We start from the raw sequence: 14837 nt of genomic DNA, 5'->3' as shown, positions 1-14837 counted from the left end.
AAAAAAAAAAAAAAAAAAAAAAAAAAAAGATCCACTTTGAAATTTGGAGTGTTAAATAACTGGAAAATACAGTGATTTTTGCACTTTCATCATTGAAAGTGTATACCAAAGAATTTAATTAGTTATGTAATTTCTTTATACCTTCGGAATAAACATGACATATATTATTTTTGAATTCTTGCCAAAGTGTTTAAACCATTGCCTGGTTAATTCTAATTAATTGTGCCATGATCGTGAGATAGGGTTTTGTTATAACAACCCCATTAACCAGATTCAGGACAATTACTGACCTTCAGGTGTTGGAAATTTTGGGTTTTTCTTGATGAATGGCAAGTTACCATTGTATTTTAGGTAAGTATTTTATATCCAGTAGAGATCTATAATTTTTCAACTAGGGTGTTCAGTTTTGTGTTGTATGTGCATGGAATGATATTTTTGGACAAGAACTTAACTTTCGGCTAGAGTGAATTTTTTATGGAATGGTACCAGTGCCTAATGTTTCTCTCTCTTAATCCACTAGAACTCCCAAACAAATGGAAAATTAAACAAACAAACAAAAACTTCACCGAAATGATATTTCTTACTTAATTTGTAATTGACTAAAATAATTTGCATATGGATTATTGTTTTAATAGGTTCTCCCCGGAAGGAAGATACTTTATTCTTGGAACAAAACCTTGATATTTCAGTTCTATGACTCTTTTCTTTAATGTTGGAATCTGAGCCTTCGTCTCACTGTGCAATCTATTGTAGGTAGCGTGTATGCAGCTCATCAATGCCCTTGTTACATCTCCTGATGATTTGGACTTCAGGCTTCACATCAGAAATGAATTTATGCGTTGTGGATTGAAAGACATCTTGCCAGTAAGTGCCCTGCAGTCTCCTTATTAATATTTAAATTAGAGGAGTACTTGAATAGGGGGAAATTTAGATAAATTACCTTCAAGAATAATTTATCTGTGGGGGAAAAAAAGGCTCGAGTATAAAAATTTGTGAAATATAGATAAGATGTGAGTATTATTTAACACTTTAAGTGTTTGAATGCTATAAATCCAGCCAAATGGTTGGCTTGTTGTTTGTGTTTTTCATTAATTTTTTTTGCATTATTAAAAAGAAAACCATTGATTGTCATTTCTATTTAATATCTCTAGAATTTAAAACGTATGAGGAATGATGGCCTGGATATCCAGCTTAAAGTGTTTGATGAGCATAAGGAAGAAGATTTGCTTGAGTTCTCTCATCGCCTCGATGATATTAGAGCTGAACTTGAATATCCTTTTGTTCTGAAGTTAGTGAAATATGAAAAATTCTTGCTAACCCCCAAACAACCAATCTTCACCCCCCGAAATATTGAACTTCTGAAGCCGTTTCGATATAAACAGTATAAAGTCAAACCTTTATGAATCAGACTGATTTTTATATAAACTTTTCTGATTAGTTTAATGTGTGTATTTCTGAGTACATGCATATGTAAATCAATGTTACAACCTACAAATGGATTTTGTTAGGCTGTGTGTGTGTGTGTGTGTGTGTGTGTGTGTGTGTGTGTGTACACTACCTGTTTTTTCTTTTCATGTTTGGCAGCTCCTTTCCTTTAGTGCTTTCCAGCATTAGGGGAAGGGTGTCGTTAACTTGCTTGTTGGCTCCTGCCCTACACCTTGGGGGAACACTCACATGGCCTCTGTTAATTCTGTGCTTTTCCAGAAATCCACCAGGTTCCTGTCCTCTGCTGGGGCTACTCCATGGTGGCTAATGCCTGGCACCAGCTCTCTTGGTAAAGAAAACTTAATATGGTATTTACAGCCAGTTGCCTCTTACTCTTGTCTCCAGCAACGTCTTGGCATGAGAGAGGCAAATGGTTGGAGTTGATGGTGGAGGAGAAGCCAGGGAGTGTCAGGTCAAGTTGTCATTTGCAAACTGTTTTCCTCTCTACTCTGAAACCTAGAGACCTGTGTTTTATTTGATGTTAAGTATACATGATGCCCACTTTAGACTAAGGCACATAATAGTCTTTTGAAGCCTTACAGAATAGATTCTGTGCTATGTTATTAGAGTTGTTTGCTGTAGAGGATGAATAAATTCGTGTATTCCTTAATCAGTTTACTGAAGCATATGATATTTACAACATGGTGTGGAACTCAGTTAAGGAAACTAGAGCAGAAGGATATTTCATTTCTATTCTTCAGCATCTTTTGCTGATTCGAAATGATTATTTTATAAGGTAAGAGGAATTATTTTGTAAGGTAAGAAGAAGAAGCTATGTTTTTTTTTTTTTAAGTTTTTTTTTTTTTTTTTTTTACTTATTTATTTGACAGAGAAATCACAAGTAGGCAGAGAGGCAGACAGAGAGAGAAGGGGAAGCAGGCTCACCGCTGAGCAGAGAGCCTGATGTGGGGCTCGATCCCAGGACCCTGGGATCATGACCTGAGCCGAAAACAGAGGCTTTAACCCACTGAGCCACCCAGGCGCCCCAAGAAGCTATGTTCTAATGTTTTCTTTCACTAACAAAATTCTATTGATTGTGAAAATCTCCTGATGTTTGGTTTGGGCAAGCAAATAATTTTCAGATACCTATTTATGCCGTAATACTGACTCATGGGTTTGTACTTAGACAGGTGATGGTAAAATGATATTACTGTTATGTTTTAAGCTCCAGCAGATTCTTGGTAACAAGTTTTCATCTGAATAAAAATGCACACTAGCAACAAATTACTAATTTATCATGTGATGGGTACTATTTTCTGTTTAGTGTTTAGGTAGTAGGAGTGATGTTGATAAGTTTCTTTATATAAGTTACATGAAGGGTACTAAACATTGCTTTTATTAGTGTTTAAGTAACTAGCAAGTGTCTTGATAATACAGTTGCATCTAATGTTGCTAATGTATCAGAAAAGCTAGACAAATGACATTTCAAGTTTGATTATATCCTAGCCATCTTGAGTTTAACAGATTGTTTATCTCATCTGTATGTTGTCTATCTGTAGCTGTGTGAAGATATTAGCACCTAAGTTGCTTGGTTGTTATGGAATGGAATGGAATGGAATATGGATTATTCCTGGGTAAATCTCCTAGCCACATGTTGTATCCTCAATAAATGCTCTCTATATCCTCTTTCCACCTTGTTACTGTTTTATGAGGGAAGCCGAGATCCTTGAATTTAAAATCTTTTTTTTTTTTTTCCCTTTAATTTAGCTTTCCGGAAATCTCATTCTCAAGTCCTTTGGGCAATAAGTATTTTCTTACTCTAATTTCATGTAGAAGAATTTGCTAGACATGTCTCATTGAGGCCGTGTCCTTTGGTTGATGTCAGAGGGTGTAATTTGGGCTTTTTATATAACTGACAAGTGAATAGAGTAAGAGTCAAAAAAAAAAAAAAAAAAAAAGGTAAAACTTTAGGTTCTTTGGGATGAGTATAGATCATTCATCTTATCTTCTTTTGTAAATACTAATGTAAAATGTTAATATATGGATCAAAATATTAATGAAAATACTAATAATTTGATTAAAAATATCAATACATGGATTAAACAATATTTTTAAATATCAGAGGTACCTTGCTGGTAATTATACTACTATTTTTTCCCTAATATTCTTAAAAATAAAATTGAAACTTCCATTTACTCTCAAGTACCCTATCCTTTTCTTGATTCCCATATGGTTGGTTCGGTCAACCTCCAATTATTCAGTGCTGTTTGAGTTTTCAAGAATTCAAGAATATTATTTGCTTTCAAAGTTTTCCATGTCTTAGTGCTGCTAGGGGGGTTATATCTTATTTTTGATCCTTTCATTTTAACCTAATCCCTTAATCTGTGCTTCAAGAGGATAGGCGGTTGTGTCTACCTTTAAAACAGATTGAAAAGTGCAACTCTCTTAGGACCTGCTCAGGAAATTCTATCACTTTAGTAGAATTAAGAGTCTCAGAAAAGTATTAAACCATAGTATCCCCAGAGCAACATTAGTGAGGTATAGAGTGTTAGTTATTTCGGTCATTTTTCAAGTATCACATTTATAGTTTGATACTTAACCATGATGCATTCTTCCTTGACTCTTTAAGCCCCAGGACCTTGGTCTTTGTTCCAGATATGGTCCCTGTGAAGGCATTGTTCTTCCTATGACTGCTCTAATCAAGACAGTTCCATCCATTTTTTTGCCCATATTCTCAAATTCTCATAGGTATTTGTTATTGTTATTTATTCTAATAGAGAATATATTTTTATTATAAGGTTGAGTCAGATTAGGGTCACTTAAGTTTTCATATATTCATTTAAAAATTATTTAACTTTTTATTTACAGTAAAATTTTCATTTAGTGGTGTGCAGGTCTATGGATCTTGCTCTTTTGGTTTTAGCTTCACTTTTTTGGTTTTCACACTCTTAGAAGGACCTGGCTTATACCTTTTAGAAATCCTTGATTATTGGAACATTTTTTTGTTTACTGAACATTCTAAACACATATTGATATTTTTTAAAGGTTTTTATAAATGACATTATTTTCGAATGCAAGTTATTCCCATTTAAAAGAATTAGTGGATTGGGAAATTAGAAATTTTGCTCACCTTCTCATTTGGAACATTTGTTCCTCTTGGAACAAGAGGACATTTTACTGAAATGGAACTCGATTGGAGACTGTACATGAAAGGTAGCTCCTGGCCCCAAGAAAAATGAAATGGGGAAAGATAATTGGAGGGTGGAGTAGAAGATCAAATCCACTTTTGTAACAAATACTCAATGGCTTACATGTGCAAAATATTCTGCTAGTTGAATGTGCATGGGAGATAATTTGATATTTGGTAAAAATACTAAAGAGAAAGTGAAGATGATTTTAAAATTCCTGCAACAAAAATGATCTATCAGTGAAGTAATGACAATTTATGTTCATCCCTTAATTAGGTTATTCACGTATTCCCTGACATAGTCACTAACTCACCTATATTGCTCATAGAGATTATTTTCTAGATTTATTTGTCTGGAATCCAGAAGTACATTATTTTATTTTATTTTGTTAGTGTTGCCTTTAAAGAGGTTTTGCATGAAATTTCAGCTACTTTGTAAATGAGCTTATCATTGGGGGCTATGGAGTGAGAAAACATACTGAAATTATGACTTTAAGAAAAAGAAGGCCACAAAATTGCCTATGTTAATTTAAAACCCGTTCATATTAACAACACTAGGATAGGAATGCCTGGGTGGCTGAGTCAATTGAGCATCTGACTTCAGCTCGGGACATGATCTCAGGGTCCTGGGATTGAGCCCCTTCTGAGTCAGGCTCCCTGTCCAGCAGGGAGTCTGCTTCTCCCTCTAACTCTGCCCCTTCTCCTCTTTCTCTAGAACCTCTCTCTCTCTCTCCCTCTCTCAAATCAATAAATAAAATCTTAAAAAAGCCAACACTAGGATAGCATTGAATAAGGGGAAAAAGGAATCAAATGTTTTCATCTCATCTTAGTTTTCAAATGTGATATAAACGTGTGCAGTTTTTGCACTTTAACAGTAAATGTGGTTGGTTATTATGGCAACACATTAGGGAATGGGAGACCACTTTTTTAAGAAAAGTTTAGAATATTGAGGAAAGCATTAGTAATACTATCTTGCTTTTATATGTACCCAGGAAAAGTGTCTTAAAACATTTTTAGTTTATGACAGTCCATGACCATTTGTCATCTTTGCTAATGCTGTGAATTTTATTCAGCATAGTGGGTCATTTATTAGATGTGAAATAAGTAGATGAAGGGCAAGTAGGTCACGGTGTGTAGGGAAGAGAAGCTCAAATGACTAGAGGCACCATCACATACATGACGAGAAAGATTTGGCGAGGAAATGTGTGCCAAAAGTCATTGAGGGAAGAAATAAGTCTTGGGGCTGGCTGGGGATGAAGGACTGACCTCCCTGAGATTGCACCTACCCTTTCTGTCACTCTAGTTTGGTTTTGTCACTGTAATCTGCTGGGTATTTCTTTTAAATTTGTTGGCTTAAGTTTTAAGGGATGTTCTTTTGCTTATTACAAACAGGTGGACTGAAAACATGATCCCAATTGGGGATTGTAGTTAAACTTTAATTTTTGGACCAAAAAAATGTTATACTCGATTTTTTCAGTTGTCTTTTGAGTAAGAAGTATTCCTTTGGTATTTATAATTCACAGTATCAGTTTTTAATTGGACTCCACAAACATTCTTAAAACTCTATAGTTTTAAGAACCTTTTAGAGAATTTTTTTTGGAGAAAAAGGTATGCTTTTGGCTTGTGTTAATAAAATTAATAGTGATAGCTATGGTAGTGGCAGGTTGATATCTTTTGAGGACTGCTTTTAAGCACATATCACTTCATCTTACTATTCTTTTTTATTGCTTACTAATTAAGTCAAGGTTCTGATTTTTGTAAGCAAATCATCATTAAAGCACTCTATTTGCTAAAAGAACAAAAATTTACTCTCTTAAGATCATTAGAAGGAAAGCAATGTCTGTTGAGTTTCCTTTCTCATGTTAAATCTGACATGTCTATGGTTGAAACTGCAGAGGTGAATTACTGAACTTAAAACGAGCTTACCAAACTGCTTTGATGGAGAGTTGCACTAATAACCTGGATGTCCATTCATTCTTCTTCTCGGTTTTAGGCAACGATACTTCAAATTAATTGATGAGTGTATATCTCAGATTGTATTGCATAGAGATGGGATGGATCCAGACTTCACATATCGAAAAAGACTAGATTTAGATTTAAGTCACTTTGTCGGTGAGTATTTCTCTATTATTTAAACGGAAATCTTTTATTATCCCTTAACCCGCAGGTCAGCTCTGCAGCATTGGTTCTCATCATGTGACCTGTAGAGCCCTGAGTGCCCTGGATACCCTCCCTTTCAGGGGATCTTAAGGATCCTAAATTGCCTCTTCCATTGTGTTGATACTTGTGCTGGTGATGAAAACAAAGGTGGATCAAACTGCTGGCCCATGGTTAGCAATCAAGGCAGTGACACCAAATTGTGTTAGTAGCCATCATATTCCTCACGCTGAGTAAAACAAAACAATGAAAACTGCCATATTTTACTTGAGTGTCCTTGATAACTGTTAACTGAAAAACATTTTGTTAAAAATCTAACCCTTGAGTACGCATTACTTTAATATCCCCTAAGACAAAATGTCTTGTCTTTACACATTTAGCACTTCCAGGTCCCCAAGTACAATGAGCACATAGCTGTGGATTTGCTTAAATTGCAAGCTGAATTGGTTGATTTTTACTTTGAAGGAATGATTGTCATGAAAAGCTAGGGCTACTCAGGCATGATTGTTTTGGCACACACTTTTTAAAAAAAGAAAAGCAGGTCTATAATGTCAGGGAAAACAACTGATAGAATTTGTTACCAATGATCGAATTCAAGCTTTCAAGTAAAAATTTGAGTTTTGGAAAACCTGCATCTGCTACTGTTAGCTTGACAGCTTCCCTGTACTCAAATTTGTTTCTGATGAAATCAGTGGTGATTATTTTGATATCATACGATGAGATGTGTCAGTGTTTAGAGACTCTGCAAACCACTCTTTTCCGAATTCCAGTGCCTGATAACCAGTTCTGCATGGGTAAAGAATTCATGGATTTTAAAGTTAGAGTACAAAATAATCATTGATATGTGATTCCACATAGCAACTAATGTGGAAGGAGTATGTGTATGTCTAATTTTGGCATGGCATGAAAAAAGAATATCCCTTATTTGAGTGAGGTGGTTTTTTTCTTCATAGGATATTTGAGTCCAGGAAGAGGTATGGAATGTATAAAATGAGAAAGAAAAGAGTTAATATTAGTGGCACTGATAAAGAAAGTACTTATTTCTCTCCACAGGAGAGAAGCAATAAGTTCCTGATAGTGGGAGGGACAGAGAAATAAGGGAAAAAGTCTTATGAGTACGAAGCAAACTAAAATGTGGAGCAGTTTTGAATAGTATTTGAAAATCAAGTTTATTCTACCTGGCAATCGATTAGGAATGCTTTTACTTGAGTAGATGAGAGGTTTTAGACATTGAACCCTTGAGAAGGAAACAGATGCCATGACTACTACTTGGCTCTATGAGTGAAACATATTTACTTAGTTATAACAAATACATTGTGTGTGTTGATTTTAAATATTTACAAAAAACTTAGAGGCACAATGCAGAAGACTTAAGAGAATGTCAATGTGTTCGTGTGAATAGGTGAGTGTGAGGACCTGGGGTTGGACATTAGGGTAGAAAGATGATGGAAAGTATGGGGTGCAGATAACTTCAGATATTAGAGTGGAAATCAGGAGATGCTGTTTTCATAACAGAGATCAGAGGTTTAAGTATTTATTTAGTGTTCTAGAGCCAGCCATTTTTGAAAGCAAAATTATTATAATAAATGGGATTAGACAAGGAACACTATTTTCATCTTCTATTATAGGAAGCTATCTGTAATATATTAAATAGATAAATCAAGAAATTATGGTATATACATTTTATGTAGAGTTAGGAAGCTAACTGCCAGAGAAATCCAATAAAAGAAGAACTGTAAGAGGTGGTAGTTTAGAAATGGAATTGAGTTTTTAGTGTAGTGATTTGTTGTTACTTTTCATCATAAGCCTTCTGTAATGTGTTTTCTAAAACTGTGTTTATGTATTTTATTTAAAAAAGAAAGGCACTATTAAAGTCCTAACAATTTCAAGAAGTACCAGAATAAAAAAAAAAATTGTCATTGTAATTTTAGATACTTGCATAGACCAAGCCAAACTAGAAGAGTTTGAAGAGAAAGCATTGGAACTTCACAAGAAAGTAAGTAATTTTGAGTAACTTTGGAAGACTCTCTGAGGAGACTTCTCAGGCGTGCTTCTGCCTCAGGGACTTTGCTTGGTGTTCCCATTCTCTCCTTTACCTCCTTCAGGCAGCACAAATGCCATCTGAGAGGAGGGTTTCCTAGACTATTTAAAATTCTAACCTTCCACTCCCAACCCTGACTCTCTCTCTGTTATGTTTTCTTCTGTTGTATTTTTCTGACATGCCACGTGGTGTCCGTGGATGTATTGTCTCTTTCTTCCTCCACAGTAAACTCTAGGAAGGATTTTTGTTTGTTTGTAGGTTTGTTTGAAGGATTTTGTTTATTCACTGTCCCTGTACCTCAAACAGTTCCTGGCCCTCAGAATTAACAACAACAACAACAAAAATACGTGAATGAATAAATGAACAAAATGTATTTTCCTCAAGAAATCCTGTAACTTAGGCCCTTAGGGTTGAAATTATATCTAAAAGTTTTAAAGCTTAATTTTTGTTTTGGGTAAAGTTGCTTTCTTAGATCTTGTTGAACATATAAAACTGTCATTTTTATAGGTCAAATGTGTCTGATATAGCAGTTCGTTTGTTTCTGCCCAGTATTGGTGACAAGCCATTCCCTACTTTTCTTTAAGGTGCTGTTCTGTGGTTTCATCTCTGTTCAGCATGGACCTGTTAGACTTCTTCTCTGTTTTGAAAAATTTACGTTGGTGTTCTTCACATTTTAAGTAGTCACTCTGAATAAATTCTTGTGGCTGGTTTCTCACATGGGAGGAATAAATGATAATCACTACTACCAGCACCTGAATGGACATACACTAAATGAACATTTACTCTGTGTTTTGTACCATGCCTGAGGGGCTACTTTTTGGATCTACCAGGACCTAGATAAATCTTGAGAGAATTGTACATTTTTATAACTTTTTTTTTAAGATTTTATTTATTCATTTGACAGACAGAGATCACAAATAGGTAGAGAGGCAGGCAGAGAGAGAGAGAGGAGGAAGCAGGCTCCCCACTGAGCAGAGATCCCGATGTGGGGCTCGATCCCAGGACCCTGGGATCATGACCCGAGCCGAAGGCAGAGGCTTTAACCCATTGAGCCACCCAGGCGCCCCATAACCTTTTAAGATAATATAACTTGCAGATGATAGGCAGTCTTTCAGTAGTTACTGGGAATTTATGAAAAACTGTAAATGTCCTGTGTGAGAAGTCCTGAGATTCACCACTTAGTGAGAGGTGACTAACTCCTGGCCTTTGGCTGCAGACTAGGATAACAGCTGCGAATATGCTACTGTCATTGCCCTGCAGTGATGTAGGAGACAAATTAGTGGGTCATTTAAGTATCATATGTGCTACAGTTGATAGGTGATTGTGTTGTAAGGTGTCACCTCACCCTGATCTTGTATTCCAACCTCACTACTTCTCTACTGTTTTAACTTTTCATGAGAAAGTAGTAGTAATCTTTCAAGTACTTGATTTGGTTGCATCCCAGATAGTGTAAATTTGCTTTTATAATCATTTTTAGGTGTATGGTATATAGGAGTATTGTTAAATGTGATACCCTTCTCAACATATTGTTTTAAAATTGTAAAGTTTAAGAGTAAGTGGAAGAAAGACCTTGTTCAAGGTTACTTGTCTCCTTTTAGTCAGAAGTTATATGTCTTAGGTATATTCAGAAAATATTGTTGGCTCCATAAAAGATTTCTATTGCCATACCATTTTGTATATATCAGCAAGAGCTTCTTTCTGATAGCTTTATACGGACACATGTAAATACTTTGCTTTAGGCAGGAAGCTATCATAGTTGCTAGACACATTCTTTATTTTGGTGCATAAATTTGAAAAATGAAGACCAGAAATGTCAGAAAGTACATAGAGAATATTGAATTATCAACCTTCTTGTACAGATGCACTAATACATTTACCCTAGGGAATGAAATTAAGCAGAGCTTCAGCCTTAACTGTGTTTCTTGACATTTTTGCGTGTAATTTTGTAAGCGTAATATTGCTTTAGTAACTCTTTTTGGAGAAGAAGGCTATCATATTTGTTTTTATAAAGTATGTCTTTAATGGAGATTCATTTTATCCCCAAGGCTACTGTGATTTGACTATAGATACTATAAAAATGCTAAAGCAAAGTTTATATTTTGTCTCATCCTGTTAATAGGGTAGGACGTAGAAATTTCTCTCTTTGTTAAATAATAGAGATACTTTAAGTAAGACCAAGTTAATAAGTTCCTTCAGAGTATACTAATTATGAGTCTGGCAGTTTTGGTAGTTTTATCTTTTTCCATTAAGTAGTCCTTTTTCCTCCCAAAAGTTACTCTAAGCCATATGAGATAGGATTGTGTACATATTGATATTGTGAAGAAGACTTCATTTTAACTCTCATAAGACTTTAATTTTTTATTTCTTGCTAAGCAGCAGTAAACATTGAGCAGTCATAAAAGGGAGAATAGAGAACATGACCTCTCAAAGATTTTTCATGCTGGGAGATTGAGGAACTTTAATATATGATATTGACATCTTTATTCACAACATATAAAGGGAGATTTGACAGGAATTGGCTCCATCTGTTCATTCAAGAAATATTTATTGAGTTTAGTTTAAAATGTAAGGCTTTGGAAAGGTGATGAATAAAATACGTTCTCACTATTAATAAGCTTCCAGGTTGGTGAGTGTTACTGAGGTATGTGATAGTGCATTTCAATATTTTTATATTACAGTGTAATAACTGTGATGGTAGTTAAACCGTCTGCTGTGTGTGCCTATAGAAAGGGTTCCTCATCTAGTCTTGGGTGGCCAAGGGAGGCTTAGCCAAGGAAGTGATAACTAATATGAGGCGACAAACTGAGATAGCCAAGAGGGAGGTATATGGAAATGTATTGCAAATTTCCTATAGGCCTCTCAAGATTAATATTTCTGAAACCAAATTCATTTTTCTTTTCCTTAAAATGCTCTTTCAGGAGCACCTGGGTGGCTTAGTCATTTACACATCTGACTGTGTGATTTCCATTCAGGTCACGTGGGTCGTGAGATCTAGTCCTGCGTTGTTGGGTTCTACTCTTAGCGGGGAGTCTGCTTGAGATTCTCTCCCTCTGCCCCTCCCCCTGCTCTCTCGCTCTCTAAAATAATCTTTTAAACAAATGTCTTTCCCTCAGGTATTTTATATTCCTATTTCCCCCCTAAAATTCTAATATTTAGTTTCCAGCTTACAAAGGAATAAAACACCATCGTCATCTTAGATATACTTCCCTTATTCATTTCCTACATTGTTATACACTATTTAGATTCTGGTTTTTGTTTTGTTTTGTTTTATTTTGTTCAGTTTTTTTACAGATTTTATTTATTTACCAAACACAGCGAGAGAGGGAATACAAGCAGGGGGAGCAGGAGAGGGAGAAAAGCAGGCTTCCCACTGAGCAGGGAGCCCTATGTGGGGCTCAATCCCAGGACCCTGGGATCATGACTGGAGCCGAAGGCAAACACTTAACGACTGAGCCACCAAATGCCCCAAGATTCTGTTTTTTGTTTGTTTTGTTCTGTTTTATTTTAAAAGAGCAAAATGAAACCCTACATTTTTCCCCCCATTCCTCTGTCTTCTCCCTTTGTTCAGGTAGGCCTTCAGTTCTTGCTTGAATAACTGCAGTATCATCCAAACTCATTTTCATGTGTCTGGTGTTTCTCTTTCAGACCACCTTCCGCCCTGCTGCAGGTTGGGTTTTTCGAAGGGTAGATTTGATCATGTTAATTTCTTATTTATTTGTTTATTTATTTATTTATTTATTTATTTCTTATTTATTCTCCATGGTTTTCAGGCAAAAGGGAAAACTTTTTGGCTTACTGTAAAATTCCTTTGAACAGTTTCATTCCTGGCTACATCAGTGACTTCATCCCTTGCAACTTCTCTTCCTCCCTCCTTTTATGGCCCTGACATCTGGTTGCTTGTCTTTTATGCCCTGTGCTAGACCCTCGATTTGAAGTGCTAGCTGCTCTTCTCAGCTGCCTACTTTAGTTCTTTAAATGTGTGGTCAAACACCATTCCTCCAGGAATCACTCCCATGCCTGCAGTCTTATTTCTCTATTGCTGGTAATTTTCATAGGTTTTGGGTTATTAGTTTGCTTTTATTTTGCCACCAGACACACTGCACATTCTAAAAACAATCACTGTATTCTATTCAACTGTGTATCTCTAGCACGTACCACTTTGAGGAATACACCAGACACATGCTATTACTTACTATATAATAGGAAATAGGTAGTTTGGGGCCAAGTCCCAGGAGGTTCCTAGATATAAGGTTGAGTGTAGTCTTTAAATAAATCCACTGAACGTTTAAGGGCAAAAGGAGTCATGTTTTTTGAGCCATCCTTTAGAAAGAATAGCATTCAAAGAAGTTTGTAGTGGGGGAGGTAATACTGGTTTTAAAAATACTGGTCTTGTTTTTTTGCCTTGAAAGATGTTCATTGACTATTTGAAAATACATTTCTGGACTGATGAGCAGTGTGGAATTCAGATGAGAAGCTGGGCTAGTGGTAGGGTTTAGGACACCATTGGTGTATGAAGGGAGATTGGAGCATGTGGATGTGGAAGATACCATTCTATCAGATATGGAAGTGAGACCAGCAGAGGGGTGAAGGAAAAGTCCTATAACACAGAAATGTTATAGGGTAGGACTGGGTAGTAGGAACTATAGAAGAATTGGTAGGAACAGTCAAGGAGTTAGTAGGAGAACCAGAACAGTGTGTTGTAATGGAACACACTGGCACACAGAGAATGAATATGGGGGCAAATTTGCTTATACTAAAATATGGGGGTATGGGGGGAGGAAACACTTATGTGGAGGTGGGTGTATGAAAAATCTTTGGAACTTTTGCCTAATTTTGTTGTAAACCTAAAGGAGTTCTGAAAAATAAGATCTATCTTAAAAAACAAACTATGAAACTTTATGTAAATGTAAGTTGTAGGAAAGTGGTGTGTTTTCATCTAAACTCAGGGTTGGAAGACAAAATCTGGCTTTTATTTTCCTCTTTACTTACTGGTTGTATGATGAGGGACTAGTTAACCACTTCTCTGAGTTCAGGACAAAATAAGATTCATAAATTTTTAAGTGCCTTTTGTAAACTGTTGATTTTTATTTATTTATTTTTTTTGGTGTGTGAATTGAGGTTTGACTGAATTTTAAAGTCTAAAGTCTATATTTGGGAAGTAGTTGTATATTTTTTTGATTTTTTTTTGTTTTTTTCTTTTTAAAAGAGTCAAATAAATGTTCCTGGTTGTGAGACACTACCCTAATGAAATTCTCTTCTGCTAGGAGAGGTTTTTAGTCATGACAATGGTAGGGTGAAGCTATTTCAATGCAAGATGGGAATTTGTGATGAGGGGCTATATAAATTAGAAAACTCACTGGATTCACCAAATTTTACTGTTTGCCTTCCTTCCACAAGGTATTGTACCAGAGTCTTTGAAAGATTAATTTACCATTAATTTCTCAAAGATTAATCTCCCAAAGATTAATGGTAAATAACACAGATTTTATTCTCTTAAATTACCATTGAGGGGTTAGAACTACATCAGAGCCCTTAGCTTTCATGATGGTGTAAGAAAAAGTGACATGTTTACAAAATGGAGTCCTTTAATTATAAATAATATTAAAACGGAATTCTTTTAATTCCTATTGATAAGCTTCCCATAAATTTTAAGTAGAAGTTTTTGCAGGTAGGGGTCATGGAACTCAGTGCAGTTCTTTGCTCTCTATTATTGTACACAAAGTTACAATGATATTTAGGGACTTTTAAGAAAAATGTCAGTGTTGAAGATACCTCTGAGCCACTTTGCTCTGACGAGAGGAGAAGGTCACAGACTCCATCTTTGGCTTTGTCTGCTCTCTTGCACCTTGAATGATTTTTGGTGGGACCTGGAGAGACGTAGAAAAAAACTTTGGGTGACTTAGCAAAATCTGCCATTCTTTTCATAAAAAGTTTGTGTTCTGCTGACAGATCATTACAGTCATATTTTTCTATGAAGAATAGTGCTTTTCAATGACCTCTTTCTGTCTCCTGTTTTTTTTTTTTTTT

General features: G+C 35.6%; 1 protein-coding gene across 4 annotated transcripts in view; it reads left to right on the top strand.

The window, feature by feature from the left end:
* The window catches only part of LOC111146997 (diaphanous related formin 3), a 517296-nt gene that overhangs the window by 173329 nt on the left and 329130 nt on the right, over positions 1-14837 (top strand). For all 4 annotated transcript variants that reach the window (XM_022502826.1, XM_022502825.1, XM_022502824.1 and 1 more), the window contains 5 exons: positions 754-864; positions 1152-1270; positions 2105-2221; positions 6606-6724; positions 8701-8765. In XM_022502826.1, coding sequence (XP_022358534.1) covers positions 754-864; positions 1152-1270; positions 2105-2221; positions 6606-6724; positions 8701-8765 — 531 coding nt within the window. The remainder of the gene's footprint in view (positions 1-753; positions 865-1151; positions 1271-2104; positions 2222-6605; positions 6725-8700; positions 8766-14837) is intronic.

Source organism: Enhydra lutris, unplaced genomic scaffold (genome assembly GCF_002288905.1).
Source record: "Enhydra lutris kenyoni isolate GAN:26980312 unplaced genomic scaffold, ASM228890v2 scaffoldscaffold15, whole genome shotgun sequence".
NCBI lineage: Eukaryota > Metazoa > Chordata > Mammalia > Carnivora > Mustelidae > Enhydra > Enhydra lutris.
The sequence above is the reverse complement of the archived record's forward strand: the minus strand, read 5'-3'. Positions and strand labels throughout refer to the sequence as shown.